Below are 17,699 nucleotides of genomic sequence, written 5' to 3' on the forward strand. Positions count from 1 at the left end.
ACCTGGCCTAAATCAGGTCACAAGTCTCCCATCAAGACTTGAAATGCAGTGATTCCTAAGGTACCAAGCCCCCTTGTGCCTCCTAACTCCCACTTTCAAAACCGACTGATCTAGTAGCTTATGACCCTCCCTGTCCACCCCCAGAGAAGTTATGTTTCTGGTTTGATTTTACTGTTGCTAAGATGAGACTTCTGACAAGATTTTAAATTCCTTTAAGGCGTTAAAGGAAATGATAGGAACATGATAGGCTATCTTTTTGATGTTCCTTCATGATGAAGGAGCCTGCCAAGAGTAAATAACAATAAGACATTATTTTGGAATTTCTTTATATTGAGTTGAGGAAAATAAACTTGTCTGACTTAGTAAAAATTTCACTTCAAATATCTAAAGCGCAACGATAAACAAAAAAGAGAAAAAAAATCCATGAGGATTTGGTCTTAAAGTCTGGTGAGTGAACCTACGTGATCAGAGTGTTGGGTTGGTTTACACACTGACCTGGCACACATGTGGGTTTTTAAAGCCCTCTGGGATTCTCTGGGGTGAAAAATTTAAGAATCAATGCTGTTAAGACTACAAAGTGGGGGAAAAAAGACTGTAAAGTGACTGGTGCATTTGAAGGTCTGTTTGTGACTTGCTGTTCCTTTTTGGGAAAGCTAAAGTTTTCTTTTTTTTTTTTTCTTGTAACAATTCTATCATTATTTTAATTGATATTTACAGATTTTTCCCTCCATCTTCTGTTATAATTTTTAGGTGCTTCAGAACTGGGCCCTTTTTCAGACCCCAGGCAGTTCCCAAGCATTTCATCCCTCACTGAGAGCCGCTTCTCCAACCCACGAATGCACTATCCAGCCACCTTTACTTACACCCCGCCAGTCACCTCAGGCATGTCCCTCGGTATGTCCGCCACCACTCACTACCACACCTACCTGCCACCACCCTACCCCGGCTCTTCCCAAAGCCAGAGTGGACCCTTCCAGACCAGCAGCACTCCATATCTCTACTATGGCACTTCGTCAGGATCCTATCAGTTTCCCATGGTGCCGGGGGGAGACCGGTCTCCTTCCAGAATGCTTCCGCCATGCACCACCACCTCGAATGGCAGCACGCTATTAAATCCAAATTTGCCTAACCAGAATGATGGTGTTGACGCTGATGGAAGCCACAGCAGTTCCCCAACTGTTTTGAATTCTAGTGGCAGAATGGATGAATCTGTTTGGCGACCATATTGAAATTCCTCAGCAGTGGCCCAGTGGTATCTGGGGGCCACATCCCACACGTATCAATATATACATATATAGAGAGAGTGCATATATATGTATATCGATTAGCTCTCTACAAAGTGCCTATTTTTTAGAAGATTTTTCATTCACTCAGTCATGGTCTTGCAGCCATAAGAGGGTAGATATTGAGAAGCAGAAGGCTCAAGAGAGACAATCGCAATTGAGCTTCAGATTGTTTACTATTTAAGATGTACTTTTACAAAGGAACAAAGAAGGGAAAAGGTATTTTTGTTTTTGTCGTTTGGTCTGTTATCATCAATAACCTGTTCATATGCCAATTCAGAGAGGTGGACTCCAGGTTCAGGAGGGAGAAGAGCAAAGCCGCTTCCTCTCTGTGCTCTGAAACCTCACACCCTCACAGTGGCAGCTGTGTATGGACCAGTGCCCTCTGCAGACAGCTTACAAAACCAGTTGAGGTGCACTAAAGGGACATGAGGTAGAATGGACGCTTCCATCACAGTACCATCATTCAGAATAACTCTTCCAATTTCTGCTTTCAGACATGCTGCAGGTCCTCATCTGAACTGTTGGGTTCGTTTTTTTTTGTTTTGTTTTGTTTTTTTCCATGCTCTAAGAAAGTGACTTCAAAAATAACTGATCAGGATAGATTATTTTATTTTACTTTTTTTTAACACTCCTCCTCCCCTTTCCCCACTGAACCAAAAATAAATCCCATCCCTAAAACCTGCCTTTTCCTTTTATGCAAAACTGAAAATGGCAATACATTATTATAGCCATACTGGTATAGATAGTGTTTGCGTTTGGCTATGTGTTATTTGTTTTCTTTTTTTTTAAATTATGAATATGTGTAAAATCTGAGGTAACTTGCTAACGTGAATGGTCATATAACTTTAAAGATATATTTATAATTATTTAATGACATTTGGACCCTTGAAACATTTCTTAGTGTATTGATATGTTGACTTCGGTCTCTAAAAGTGCTCTTTATTAAATAACAAATTTCTTCAGTGGTCTAGAGCCATATCTGAAATATTGCTAAGCAATTTCAGTTCATCCAGGCACAATGTGATTTTAAAAAATACTTCCATCTCCAAACATTTTAGATATAGATTGTTTTTGTGATGTATGAAGGAAATGTTATGTTTAGTTCTTTCAGATCTTTGAATGCCTCTAACACAGCTTTGCCTTTTAAAGCAATAATTAGGGATTTATAAAACAACCTTTAGCCCTTTATCAGCATGAAATGCTGGAGTGATGTGGTTTTCTAATTTCTTTGGGGTAATTATGACTCTTGTCATATTAAAAAGACAAGCACAAGTAAATCATTGAACTACAGAAAAATGTTCTGTGGTTTCATAGTTAAGCAAAACTCTAAATCGCCAGGCTTCATAGCAAAGACATAGTCAGCTTAAAGCCACACATGTGGATAGAAGATCAATTATGAGACATCTAGTACAGGAGAGCAAAATTGCACCAGGGACTCTTAACTAACCAGCCTTACCAAACAACACATCAGGGGAAGCCCAATCTACCTTACCCAAGGCCCCACTGGCAACTTTCCACAGAATTTGCATTTAGAGGAGCAGAATGACATCACTGTCTTTTGGGAGTAGGTCCTCTGAAGACGCAGCCAGGTTCCAGCAGGTAGCTGAGCTGAGAGGACATATGGCCCGTGGGGACCTACAGACAGCCTTTGACATTTGTATTTCTTACAATGGAGGGCCAAGGAGGGCAAGGGTGTGTGGAGTTTGGTGTCTACTACTGTGTACGAATTTGAGCTAGAGCCCTTCTGTGGCATGCACTTTGACCACTCCTGGCAGTCACATGGCAGATTTCCAAGTGCAAATCCTTAATCTAAACAAGGATCGTCTAATGACACCACCAGGCCAATCCCTGCTGTCCTCCCTGAAAAGTCAGGGTCCCTTCATTGGAATCCTCCACCCACCCAAGCAGAATTTAGCAGAGATTTGCCTTCAACCCCTAACGGCCCCCTTGTTCTCTGGTCCTTCTCAAACCCACCTTTTTAGGCCACCCAGCATTGCAGGACAGCGTGTGGGGCAGCTGGACCTGTGCTTCCTGCCTGGGAGTCTCCCTTGGAATTCATCCTGACTCCTTCTAATAAAAATGGATGGGAAAACAAAACACTTTGCCTTCTAAAGGCTGTATACCAAGTATGCTTAGATAAATAAGCCACTTTTCTATTACTTAAGTAAGATGGAAGTAGTAATTGATACTATTTATTGTTTGTGTGTGGTAGCTTGAAGCACACCACTGTCCATTTATTTGTAAGTGTAAAATATGTGTTTGTTTCAGCAGCACTTAAAAAAGCCAGTGTCTGGTTACACATTTCAATTTTAATTAATTGACATAAAAATGTTACCGCCAGTGCCAGCTGCATCCTATTTAATTAAAAAGGTACTATATTTGTACATTATTTTGTAATGTTAAAAGGGCTTTTTTAAGTTTACAGTACACATACTGAGTGACTTTAGGGACGCTTTTGTGTTGAAATGTTACTATAGTGGCTGCAGGCAGCAACCCAGAAACACTTTAGAAGCTTTTTTTCCTTGGGAAAAATTCAAGCACTTCTTCCCTCCACCCTCACTCCAACCACCCCAATCGGGGTAATTCACATTTCTTAGAACAAATTCTGCCCTTTTTCGGTCTAGGGATTAAAATTTTGTTTTTCTTCTTCTTCTTTTTTTTTTTTTTTTTTTTTTTTTTTTTTTTTTTTTTTTTTTTTTTTTTACTGAACCCTTAATTTGCACTGGGTCATGTGTTTGATTTGTAATTTCAAGACCCAAGCAAAGTCTTACTACTACTGTGGAACCATGTGCTAGTGCCTGGGAATTAAAATAGCGTGCTTCTCTATGTAGCACAAACATTGCTGGAATGTATAGTGTGATCAACGCAGCCACATTTTTATCCATTTCAGTTGTCTCACAAATTTTAACCCATGTCAGAGTTCCAGAACAGGTACCACAGCTTTGGTTTTAGATTAGTGGAATAACATTCAGCCTGGAACTGAGAAACTCGACAGATTAACTATCGTTTGCTCTTTAGATGGTCTCACCACCTCTCCCCTGCCAGGGCCCTTTCAAAATGAGCAGAGAAGTCCACACCGTTAGGGACCATCTGTGATAAATTCAGAAGGGAGGAGATGTGTGTACGGCTTTAAGGATTCCCTTCATTCCAAGGAAAGGGACTTGCCCAGACTCCAGGTTAATACATGGAAACACGAAGCATTAGCAAAAGTAACCATTATACCTATGGTATTTGAAAGAACAATAATAAAAGATAATTCTTCCAAACCTTGAATTTGTTGTTTTTAGAAAACGAATGCATTTTAAAAATATTTTCTGTGTGAGAATTTTTTAGATGTTTGTTTACTTCATGTTTACAAATAACTGTTTGCTTTTAAATGCAGTACTTTGAAATATATCAGCCAAAACCATAACTTACAATAATTTCTTAGGTATTCTGAATAAAATTCCATTTCTTTTGGATATGCTTTACCATTCTTAGGTTTCTGTGGAACAAAAATATTTGTAGCATTTTGTGTAAATACAAGCTTTCCTTTTTATTTTTTCCAATTGCTATTGCCCAAGAATTGCTTTCCATGCACATATTGTAAAAATTCCGCTTTGTGCCACAGGTCATGATTGTGGATGAGTTTACTCTTAACTTCAAAGGGACTATTTGTATTGTATGTTGCAACTGTAAATTGAATTATTTGGCATTTTTCTCATGATTGTAATATTAATTTGAAGTTTGAATTTAATTTTCAATAAAATGGCTTTTTTGGTTTTGTTATGTGTGTACCTTGGGTCTTTTCTTGTTCACGGTTTCTCCCTAGTCTGATGTCTACTCCTGCTTACACCTGGGCACTTGCCAGGGCTTGTTAAGAGAAGAGATGCTATATTACTGGGGAGAAGAAAAAAAATCTTGGTAAACGGTGTCTTGTTTTGTCCTATTCCTAGAGAGGTGGGCAAAGAATCTAGCAGTGAACTCACTTCCTTACCAGCTTGTGTCTGAAGGAAGGAGTGCTCACCTTGAGTAAGGCCATTTATTCCAACTGTGGGACCTATCAGGGGTATAGATGCAGTCTTGATGGCTTCATGATTCTCATCTCTGGGAACATAAACACGGCCCGCAAGTGAACCTCTGGCTCTCAGCAGAAGATCTCAGGCAGCCCAGACGTAGGCTAGTCTGTTTTCTTTTCCACATCTCTTTTGGGTTCTTAAAAATAAAGTCACCCAAAGCCCAAGGATGAGTAAAAATGGACCTTGGCCTGGCAGGCTATAGCCTCAGAAGAATTCTCCTAGTGAACATAACTATAGTTTGGAGATTTTTTCTCCCCTTGGCCATTGTTTATTTTTGGTAAGTTCCCCCACTTGCGATAAGGTTGAAGGCCTAGGGTAGAAAAGTTGCTTTCTCTGTGTCCTGTGCTTTCTGAATGCTTGGGCTCACCACAATTCTAAAATAAGGACCCAGGAAATCATGGTGCAGAGAAGGTCAGCCAGTGGCCAAGCTGACCCACATCATAGGGAGAGTTAGAGACCTTGAAGATCTGCTCATTCTTAACCCTTTGGGACTATTTTCTAAGAAATCTTGGAAATAGTTAAATTGCAAGAATAGGAAATGTCCTGAAAGCATTTGGGTGAGCTTAAGCCAGGGAACTTGTCTGCAACTCTGAGGATGTAGATTTATTTATTTTTTTAAAAAATTAAACATCTGTGTGACTTTAAAGGACATTCACAAGGGAAGTGGTCACAGTGGCGTTCTTTCTGTCTCCAGTTTTCTCCAGCAGGATGGTCTAGGGCAAATCCCTTTACTCCTCTGTGTCTCAGTTTCTTGGTTTATGAAAAGGCGTTGGGCTAGATCTTGGCACTATTGACATTTCAGACTGGGTAATTCTTTTTGTGTGTGTGTCAGGGATGCTGTCCCATGCATTGTAGGATGTTTAGCAGTATTCCTAGCCTCTACCCACTAAATGTTAGTAGCACTTCCCTAGTTATGACAATCAAAAATGTCTCCAGATGTTGCCAAATGTTCCCTGGGTGGCAAGATCACCACCGATTGAGAACCACTGAGCTAGAGGCTTTATTGACAGAACTGATGTGAGAATACATTGTTTATTAAATTAGAGTAGCCAGGCAGAGGCTGAGGGACTTCCCAGTGATTGCTACACATCAGCCTTTTCCATCCCTTCACCTGACAGCACCCCAAGATTTGGATGTATTGTGAGGGCTGCTGTTGGCTTTTTCGTCTGCACTTCTTCACTCCTCTCTGCAACATGGGCTGTGCAGCCAGTGAACAGCCCAGCTGTGGGTCTTTGTTAAGCCTGGATTGGTTGGCCAGATTTATCATGGCCTGTTTCTCACTGAAACGACAGGCGGAAGAAGAAAGCAATTTCTGCAGTGTTTTTGACCCCTGGTGTCCCCTATCCCCCAAATATTTAATCATCAGGCATTTCTGCAAGAGTGGGTGTTTCCTGTTAACTCAATCCCAGCCGGGACTGGCCCAATAAACACCTCAGGTCTCTGTCACAGAGTTTATTTGGCTGGGAAATGGGTATTGCCATGTAAACAGGAAGCCCCCTGAAGTTATTATCTACAGACGCAGTGGAAGAGCCACATGTTTATATTTATGGGACTTGAAAACAGTCTGAAAGGCAAGGGAGGATGTCAGAAGCCCTCACTGGCAGTCATTGAGAGCAGGTCCTACAGCTCTTTATTAGTTAATTTTTTATTCCCTCTGGAAATGGTTGGTAAACAATAATGACCTAGCCAAGAGCCACTGCAGAAATGGAGGTACTGGCTTGCCTGATTTAATGAGCAACCACCTGTACCTAGATTACCCGGTTAACAATAACAATCCTATCAATTGGCCTCACTGTCCTATTTGAAAATTATTTTAGAGACCAGTCCTAGGAGGCAACAATTTGGAGGTATCTAAAAAGGTAGGATGCTTATGACAACACTGTCATCATCTCTAAGTTCTTCTGGGGAAGCAGAGGACAACTCAACCAGCTGCTCCAGTTGTAGCAAGTGTGGGCCAGCTCACCTGTGAAATCCCAAGTAACCCCTCATGCATTCACTCCTTAGTCTTTGTGGGGCTGGAGAGGACGTCTTCATGCAAGAGTTCGTAACACCTGAGCTGTCCAGATATTGGTACTGGGAATCAGGCTTGCACCCTAGGCCGATATATCCCAGGTATACTCCAAATTGCTCCCAACCCATCTCGGCTCTTCCATTGTCTCTCTCCTCCAGCCCGGAAAAGGTGCTTAAGAAAGGCCAGGTAGGAACCAGTATGTGGAGAGTTGATACTCTTGATTTAAACTGTGGGTTCTGAGCAAAGGCAAGGGAATCTTTCCTTCCTCACCACCATTCCTGTGGACCCTGAGAAGCCTCTCTGTGTCTTCCTAGGGGCTTCTCAGCGGTAGCTATTCAATCAGGTGGCCTTGGAAACGAAATTTTCAGAAGTTATGAATCAAAACTTATCAAGGAAAAGGATCCACTGTAGATGCAAAGGGTAATACACCAGGGATGTGTGTGTATGTGGTGTGTGTGTATGTGGTGTTTGTGTGTGGTGTATGTATGTATGTGTGTGTATATGTGTGGTGCATATGTGTACGTGTATTTGTGTGTGTGGTGCATATGCATGTCGTGCATGTGTGTATGTGTGTGGTGTGTATGCGTGTGTGTATGTATATGCGTGTGTGGCATGTGTATGTATACGTGTGTGGTGTGTGTGTGTGTGTGTGGTGTGTGTGTATGTGTATATGTGTGTGGTATATGTGTGTGTGTGTGGTGTGTGTGTGGTGTGTATGTGCATGTGTATGTATGTGTATATGTGTGTGGTGTGTGTGTGTGGTGTGTGCATGTGTATGTATGTGTATGTGTGTATATGTGTGTGGTGTGTGTGTATGTGTGTGGTGTGTGTGTGTGTATATGTGTATGCGCACACAGGTATGTGCATGCCTGAAGGGAGGGAAGAAGGAGGGTGAAGTTTGGAATGGATACCTGAACAGCCACCCACTCAGGGAAAGTCACGTGCTCAGGAGACACAGTGTTTCTTGGCCTCAGCTTATTTCTGCAAATTCTTCAAAAAAAAAAAAAAAAAAGCACTGCCTTTATCCCACAAGTGATGAAGAAACAATTACTTGTCTTCAAATAGGTTATTGGGACAACGGACACTGGATGCTCCTTGATATGTCAGTTAAGGGAGCAGGGAGAAGCTAACATTTAAGGAGTTTTTAGTAATTTTTGTAAAGCTTTTATTCAAAAGCTTGTGACTCAATCCAGCCCTGCTATTCAGACATGCTCAGCCATTTGGGAAGCAGAGGGATCAAATCTCTGGAAACACATTTAACTTTTACCAAAATGTATTTTAATTCATTTCTTATTATCTTGTTGTGTTGATGTCAGGCCACTTAGTGGGGTTTAGCATTGCAAACATAGCTCAGTTCTTGATTGCTATCTACTCTTTCCAGGTCATTCCGTCCCACTCCATAGCCAATAAAAAGGGAAGAATTTCCCCCACCTGCTATTCTTATAAAGAAATCAAGGACATAGAGCAAAATGCTTTTAACAAAAAGGCAAAATTCTTCCACATAAGCCCTTCAAGGAGTAGCTCTTGCAGCAGTAACATTAAATGGGACCAGAACACAAAAATGCACAGGCTCATGTGGCCTTAGGAAATTTCTCTGGGAGGACCAAAAGTTCTAGAGTTAACCCGAATGTGGAAAATGGAAATAGGAAAGAGTAGGCTCCGTGGAATTAGAGATACAGTATATAATGGCAGAAATTAAGGGTGTTTTTGAGAGATGGGAATACCAAGAACACACAAAACACAATTGGATGATGGATTGATAGAAAGGTACAAATTTATTTAAAAGCAGCAAAAAGCAGACAACAAAACCACATGACACATAGAATTGTGGCACAATTAATAAAAGCATTAGGATTTAAATGTCCTTTGACATTCTTTCTTTCCTAAAGTCACCTGTGTATCCTAACTCCATCCATCTACAGCAGTGAAATAGTTGGACCAGTTTCACTTTCTGTTTCTCTGTGAGTTTCCCTTCATTCTTCTGCCCCCAAAGGAGAGGAGCCTTTTGTGGGATCATTATTTATCCCAGAAATACTTTAGTATTTTAGAAATACTTTTGTTCTCCCTAACCATCATTTAGTATTTAAATCATAGAAATCACAATGACTTTACTCTTTTTTAGTAGAGTACTTAAAGAGCCTTTGTGTGTGTAGATTTGGGGGCATAGAACATTTGGCTCCTTGCAGAAATCTTATTTATGGCTTCACAGCTGAGAAATACAGAGATTATTATTGCATACGATTCTCAAGCACACCTTCTGGAGCACAAACTGTGAGCTCAGGTTGTGCAGGGAAAGATTGGTGAACCAACCGTCATTCCTCGTGGGCATGAGAGGGAGAGAAGGATCCAAGGAGAAAGCAAGTTTGAACTTCAGCAAGGAGTTAAGTGGTTAATAGGAGCTCAGTTTTTTTTTATTGGCTAATAAAACCTCTCAGGGTTTTTCATATTATATGGTCCCTTCAGGCTCCTAGCCCAATGGCTTAAAAAAAGGGAAAGACAAAAACAACAACAAAAAGCTGGAGCCTAAATACCAATGCAGTCCCAGTCTTGTTTACTTTTTCATTTCCGCAGTTGTAAAAAAAAAAATTCCTCTGGTAGTTCAACTTTATCATAGGAACTGCAGGAACGGACCGTGTTTGAACAACTCCAGTCATTCCTGCCTCCCAGTGAAAGGAAAAAACATGCTCTGTCTCTGTGTGCCTGTTTCAGAAAAAAAAGTAGACCACGCTGCAAATGATGGATGCATCAGGAAATTTTAAAATGAAAGCAGGGGTGGAAGGAGGGAGCACAGATATTGAACTGAAATACATCTCTGGAATCCTGAATGCAAATGATCTCTGTCCTTTTATTGCCAGTGGTGCTGTTCTCCCAACAGAGCAGGATGTTCTTGTTTTTAATAATAGCCAGGCCAGATGCTAAATTCTCCTCAGCAACATGCTGTATAAGTGAGAAGGCAAACAGCTGATTCCTGTTAAGACGAACACTAGGAGAATAAGCCAGAAAGTATGAGAATTCTCTGGAGGTTTTTGCTTTGTAAACCCCTGTTTGGCAGAAAGATCACAGAATCTGAACTGAAAACACAGTGTGTCCCCTGCACCCGTTCCTCGGCAGAGCTGCTTGCTGGGGGCCTTTGAGCCTCTCGCCTTCGCCATCCAGCCCTATTCTAAGCTATCCAGAAGACGAGCTCACAGGTTTCCCAAGAGGGAAAGTCGGAAGCCCTGTGCCCTTTGACTTGTAATGACTGTAGAAAAATACTCATCAATAGGAGGATTTTTTTTTTTTTTTTACTTGCTCCTTGCCGTAAAAAATAGCGAAATCCTGAACACGAGCCAATATTTTTAAATGGCATCTTTGTTCCATCTTTTTCACTACCTTCTTCCCCCTGTTAGAGTCCATCAAATCCCTCAGATATTATTCCTTTCAGAATAAGCCACACATGCAAGATGCTGCTTTCTTCTTTGCCAGGGAGCTGCCAGAGCCTGTGTGAGGCTCTGTGCGGCTGGACTGACCAGATCAGACAGTGACCAGGCTGCACGCCGCTGCAGATCAGACAGTGACCGGGCTGCACGCCGCTGCAGATCAGACAGTGACCAGGCTGCACGCCGCTGCAGATCAGACAGTGACCGGGCTGCACGCCGCTGCTAGCTCATGCCACCTCCAAATGCTGCGCTGAAGGCCCTTCCTGGGGGTGCCCTGTGGGAGGGATCTGCAGAATGTTGTCTTCCAGTCATTCCTGGGGACTTTGCTTCCAAGGCCTGCAGGAAAGTCAGCGAGAGAAGAAGGGGATGTTAGGAGCAGGTTGAGAGGCTCGCCCCAAAAATAAGTTCCCCAAAGACCCTTCTCATTACCTTTGCTCTTCACATCCTCCTCCTAAACCCTCATACTTTCTGTCTCCAACTGCCACATCCTTCCCTGAAATGCAGAAAGGGCACAATATCCTTTCTATTTTTTCCTCCCTAGCTGTCCTTGAAGTTCGCTTGGCCCTGATCTCACTAGTATGAACATCCTGGGGGGAAAGGAATGGGAGCCAAAGATGATTTTCCTCCTTTCCCAGTTAGGATGTCACTGAACCCCATTGTTTTAATTTCCTTTTGAGGAAAAGTCAGATTTGGTACCAGCAGCATGATCACATATGTACCTGGCACTTTTCTTAATGTTTCACGTGCCTTATCTTAATCTTTCCAGCAACCTATGAAGAAGTTAGTACTGTGTTTATCCCCATTTTACTGATAGGAAAACTGAGGTTCAGATTTGTCCAAGGTTATACAGCTATTAAGACTCAAGTCTAGATCTGCTTGATAACAGACTATGTTCCCAAGCTCAGACTTTGGGCACAATCTCTTTATCATCTGCGTAATGGAGGTTATGAGAAGCAAATGAATTAATGAGATCTAAAAATGCCAAGCAAAGTGTCTGGCACATAATAGATGTACACTAGATGGCACGTATTATTATTGTTGATAATAATTAAGGTTGTTTTTAAAAGCATAAATAAAATTTTCAATTAGCTTGAATCACAATAGAGCCGAAGCCAGAAATGGAAGATTTTTAAAAAATACTATTTTAACATCTTTTAAAATGTTGCTCTTTGACAGAGGTTTTTTTTTTCTATATATTTTATAAACTACTTTTCTACTGAACATTATGGCTAAGTTTGGCAATTGACTTACTATGGGCTGCTTCCCAAGGGAACCCAGAGATATCATATCACGTAAACCATGAATGGAATATATCAACACCTTCAGAACAAGAATGTTGACCTTACCCCCATCCCAATCCTCAATCTGTAGTCTCTTCCAGGGTTTTCCATGTAGGTATGTTGAGTTTTGTGTGAACATTGTCACTGAAAAAGTTATTATTGCACTTAATTTGGCAGCATTGGCTTCATCTAACTAGAAAGAGACCCAAGCCAAGAAATTCCTGTCACCTTCAACCCTTACCTTTCTATGAATGGCTCTGGGGTCTTCCTTGCAATCTGACAAAGGGGCAGTACCCAATTCTCTCATTTATGAATTGGAACCCCTGATGTGGACAAGGTTTTGTGTTGGGGTGCAGAAGCCTGGAGGAGCCCAGGGATGGGGCATGACTGTTTCTTGCCCTAAATGATTTAAATCACTTTGAATGAATAGGTAGGCTTGTCTCCAAGTATCTTAAAGTACCTTGCAGACTATTTTCTTAAATCTATATGAAAAAAATATTATGTTTTACTGAAAGTCCAGGTAATAGAAATGACCTCTCTCCCTCTCACACTCTCTACCTTCTTTTCTTTCTTCTCTTTGAAAATATTTATTGAACAGGTACCATAGGCAGACCAATATGTTGGAAGGCTTGCCATCATTAAGAAGCATATTGGAAAGCATATCTGTTCAAGTTAATCCATTTCAGTAAAAGAGGTTTTTGTCATGCCATTCTTTATTTTAAGCAAATTCATGAATTCTTCAGGTTGCAAAAAACAGAGATTAAAAGTTAGTAATTATTTTGTAGAGAGAATTTAGACAGTTTTGAGTTCTGTTTATAGCCAGTTTCATTTTCCATTTCTCATTTCCTAAGGCAAACACTCAAATATTTGTAAGGTACTTGGCATCTATATTTAGTCCTACAGACTTTCATTCCCACTACATATATGGGTGGTTTGGTGTTCTAAAAGTGGGTGATTTTCATACAGTCAAAGAGGGAGAATCTGTTCTTCCATTTTCCCCACCCTGTTGTAGCAGCCATGGAGCCAACTCTCCATGAAGAGGTTGAGCTGTGTATTAAAAGGGGGGCATCAGAAAGTGGCAAAAAGTTCTGGGTTCCAGATCCTTAACCCCTACTAACTAGATGCATGACCTTGAACAAGTCACTTAACCTCTCTTGACCTTCTCTTTAAATCTGAACGATAATATATTGCCAGCCAGATGGTCTGCTGAAGGACTGTGGGGCTCTTACCTATAGATTTGGAATGGCTTTTAGAATGGAGAAATTATGGGGAGTTTTAAAAGACTAGAGTCTGTCTAACATTAAGAAAGAGAATGGGGTCCATTGTTTACTGCAGAACCGGCAAAATGCTCATTTTGTAGAGGATGGGGAGATGGAATCCCAGAGATGTCAAATCACTTTTGTAAGATCACCCCAAAGATAGATGATTGGAAGTCAAGGGTCAGGACATCTGTTTCAAGCAGTTTCTATACTCACTCACCATAAGAGATATTTCCTTTCTTCATAATAGTAGCACCTTCTGCATTATATTTTCATTAACTACTTATTTAATTTCCTAGTTTTCATGAACGTATTTTCATTTGTTATAAATTTAGGCAGACTGATTTATTAAACTTTCTTATATAAATTAATTTCCAACAGGCTGATCCCATACCATGCTCCAGCTAACCTTATTAATTAAAGATTTGTTATGTTACTTTATTTAAAACATAGATGAAGTTAGCATACCAGGCGTGATTTAGTGGATGAGAAATCCAGTCTAGGAGCATCAGTGCCATTTCTTCCTGGAGAAAGTTGATATATCTGTTGGCAACATGCTTCAAGTTTATTTCCCTTTAGTGGACAAGAGGGATTTTCTCAACCAGACCCTTGCCATCAATGCTAACGGTAGATGCAATGGCCTTGCTATGGAAAGATCTTTCTATTTAATGTTTCAAGCTTTGGCCTCTACAGATGGGGCCATAGTCTTGACTTCATTAACATGATGTCCTAGCCACCCAAACAAATCAAAGCATAACAGCTATTCTTGAAAAAGGGCTTATCATCTCAATTGTACCTTTTATCTGCTTGCTATCTAAGTTACCTGTAATCCATATCCCTTTGTATTAGTCCATTTTCACACTGCTGATAAAGACATACTCAAGACTGGGCAGTCTACAAAAGAAAGAGGTCTAATTGGACTCACAGTTCCACGTGGTTGGGGAGGCCTCACAATCATGGTGGAAGGCAAGGAAGAGCAAATCACATCTCACACAGATGGCGGCAGGCAAAGAGAGAGAACTTGTGCAGGGAAACTCCTCTTTTTAAAACTATCAGATCTCATGAGACTTATTTACTATCATGAGCACAGCACGGGAAAGATTTGCCCCCATGATTCAATTCCCTTCCACCAGGTCCCTCCCACAACATGTGGGCATTCAAGATTCAATTTGGGTGGAGACACAGCCAAGCCATTTCACCCTTCAATTTAAAAAGTAGAAGGGGAAAACCATTCTAATGGGGCAACCATAGAGCACACAGATATTAAGTATAGTGTTATAAGACTTATAGTTCATCTGATCCCTGTTTAATGATAGACACAGCCATTATTGTGCCAAGTGATTATCAGACATAAGTGCCAAGCCATTTACAGGGCAGAGGAAGGTGGAAAGCTGAGAGGAGGAGGAATTTGTGGCTTCACCCCATCCCTTGCTTGAGAAAATAATTGTCTTTGGTTTGCTTCAGTCCCCAACTCTAGTCTGATCTTAAGGGAGGGGTTACATTTGTATTCATTTAAAAATATTGATTAAACACTTACTAGAAATGATGAAAATGAAAATGAATGAGATACATCTCCATCCTCATGAAGCTCACCATCTGCTCAGAGAGACAGAAATATAAACTTCAGAGCCAGGTGCTGTGGCTCACGCCTGTAATTCCAGCAGTTTGGGAAGCTGAGGCAGGCGGATCACCTGAGGTCAGGAGTTCAAGGCCGGCCTGGCCAACATGGTGAAACCCTGTCTCTACCTAAAATACAAAAATTAGCTGGGTGTGGTGGTGCACACCTGTAGTCCCAGCTACTTAGGAGGCTGAGGCAGGAGAATCAGTTGAACCTGGAAGGCAGAGGTTGCAGTGAGCCAAATTGTGCCACTGCATTCTAGCCTGGGTGACAGAGCGAGACTCCTTCTCAAGAAAGAAAGAAAGAAAGAAAGAAAGAAAGAAAGAAAGAAAGAAAGAAAGAAAGAAAGAAAGAAAGAAAGGAGAGAAAGAGAAAAACTTGTACAGTGCGGCAGGTGCCATATGAACCAAGGGCAGAGGGGACCCCAAGGAGGCAGCAAGTCTTGGGAAAGGCAGGAAGATGACATCTGGGCTGGGTCTGGAAGCCTGAGGAATTCCTTGCCACTCAGGGTCTGAAGCTGAGCTAGTGTCAGCGCACATCATCCCTGCAGTGCAGCACCTGGGAGTGGACACATACTGCCAGCATGGAGCTCCCATGTGTAGCTCTTCAGAAAGATAAAAAGAAAAAGAGAGAGAGAGAGAGACAATGACCCCAGGCTCTGTGGCGTTCTTTAGCATGCCAGACTACACATCCACAGATAGGATGAGCAGGGGGCATTCTCAAAGGGGGTGGAGTGGTGGGGTAGGGTAGGCAGTATCAGAATCTCTGTGGGGTAGGAGTCATACTTGGGAAAACCATATTCAATAGTAGAATTTAATAATTAAAAACCGAGAGAAACACCTATGTTGTTAAAACAGATAACATGAAAAAAATGTGAGATTTTAATGTTTAACAAAAGAAGGCACAGATATAAAAATGTTGAGATGACAGCATAAAATGTCAAATTTTCAGTACAGATCAGGGATATATGTTATCTGATTGCTAACTCTGTACCTACTACCAAGTGAACTGGAGTCTTGATGGAGCAGTGAGGGATAATTTCGGCATAAAGGACCCTCAGCCTTCAATAGGAGAGGTTGTCAAGAATAAATGGTTGGGGTAAGACCACTCTGCATGGTCACACATTCGAAGAGCTTGACAAGAGCTATGCTTGTGACTGATCTTATGTAAAATTTTAAAGCAGGATCTTGGGGTCTTCTCTACCCACACCTCCAGAGCTCTCCTTTGGTGGCCCGCCATGCCCCTAGAGGACTTCACATGGACTCCCCTCTCTCTAAGCCCACATCAGCTAACCCTTTCCTGTGGACCTCCCCTTTTATAAAACGAACCTGTCCTGGATCTTACCCTTGAGGAGTGAATTTGCATTTCCAGGGAAGTTTTCTGGAACCATGAAAACTTCACCTTCAAAGCCCCATAGCCTCATGGAAAGGCAGGAACCTTCCTAGGGATGCTTTTCTGGCATCCTCACTTCCCATCCTGGAGCCACTGCCTCCTTGCGGGCTACTCTTCCCCACCCAGCTGAAAGCCATTCTTCTCTCTCTCGCCCAAGCATCCAGCCCAGATCCCTTGAAGTAAGAGAGGATCTGAGCCTGTAGCCACTGTGGGTTAGGGTGAAAATGAGAGAGAGTTCTGATTCTATCAGAGGCCCATTTTGGGAGCTTGCATTGATTTCTGTCTCTGTGAGAGTCATTTTATTGATTCATGGAATCTTTTTATATTAGAGTTATTAGAACAAATGAAACACACGCATGCACACACACATTAATTCATCTCTACCCCTCCCAAACCACTGGCTGGCGAAATGAGTTATATTTCTAGCCCTGACATCTTGCCCGTTTGTCATTCTCCTTCCTGGCCACATCAAGTTCCATCGGGTTTGAGTTTATTGGCTACACAGTGAAGTTTATGTTGTCACAGAAATTAGCCTTGATGGACAGGGATATGGCCAGGAAATCAGGAGAGCTCGGCAGCTTCATGGTGTTGGCATAGCTGAGATGTTAGGGTGCCTGGAGCCCTCTCCAAGAAAAATCAAAGCTGGCTCTTTGCAACAGCAAATGAGTGCAACAAGACACTCCTGAGGGACGAGAGCCTGGACGTGATTGTGAGCCGTCCAGTTCTCATTCCACCCATCCACCCTCCCCCCTTCCTCCCCAATCCTTCTGGTGCCCCCCACTGCCAAAAATCCTTCACCATGCAATGGAGGCAGGTCTGGGAGGCCTGAGGTTAAGCCGCTCTCTTCTACAGTTCGTGGTTAGCTTTCGTAGCTTCTTGGCTGCTTGACAACGTTGGATAATAATTCAATATTTCTTACTGAAATGCTTGACCTTATTGTTAGTTTTTGTGACAAGGGGAATTTAAAGGAGCTGCAAAAATGCAAGCAAGTGTGGCTGAGAAAGGCCAGGGTATGCCACTGAATAGTGAACAGTTTCTTTTTCTGACATCTATAAAATTTAGGTGAAAACAGGTCAACATTGATCTTGGCAAAGGGGAAAGCCAGTTCTATTGTTAGCAAACGAGCTTCAGATATAAATGTAAGTCTGGTTCAATCAAAACCACGTTTGGTTTTAGAGACTAGTGATGTACTTTCTATATATATAAAAAAGTGTATTTATATAGATACAAGAAGTAAAAATATCCTTTGGCCAAAAGGATCATTTTCTAAGTATCAAATCAACTTGTTAAAGTACCAGATGGGACCCCTTTCATTTTCTTTTAAAATTTGTAGGGTGTCTGCTGGCGGCATCTTCTTTTCTCTTTATTTTGAATTG

General features: G+C 41.6%; 1 protein-coding gene across 5 annotated transcripts in view; it reads left to right on the plus strand.

The window, feature by feature from the left end:
• RUNX2 (RUNX family transcription factor 2) overlaps positions 1-5,054 on the plus strand; it is a 220,738-nt gene extending 215,684 nt beyond the window's left edge. For all 5 annotated transcript variants that reach the window (XM_050788257.1, XM_050788256.1, XM_050788259.1 and 2 more), the window contains one exon: positions 751-5,054. In XM_050788257.1, the coding sequence (XP_050644214.1) occupies positions 751-1,229 (479 nt within the window). In that variant the 3' untranslated portion in view covers positions 1,230-5,054. The remainder of the gene's footprint in view (positions 1-750) is intronic.
• Positions 5,055-17,699: the final 12,645 nt, after the last annotated feature.

This window comes from Macaca thibetana, chromosome 4 (genome assembly GCF_024542745.1).
Source record: "Macaca thibetana thibetana isolate TM-01 chromosome 4, ASM2454274v1, whole genome shotgun sequence".
In the NCBI taxonomy this organism is placed as follows: Eukaryota; Metazoa; Chordata; class Mammalia; order Primates; family Cercopithecidae; genus Macaca; species Macaca thibetana.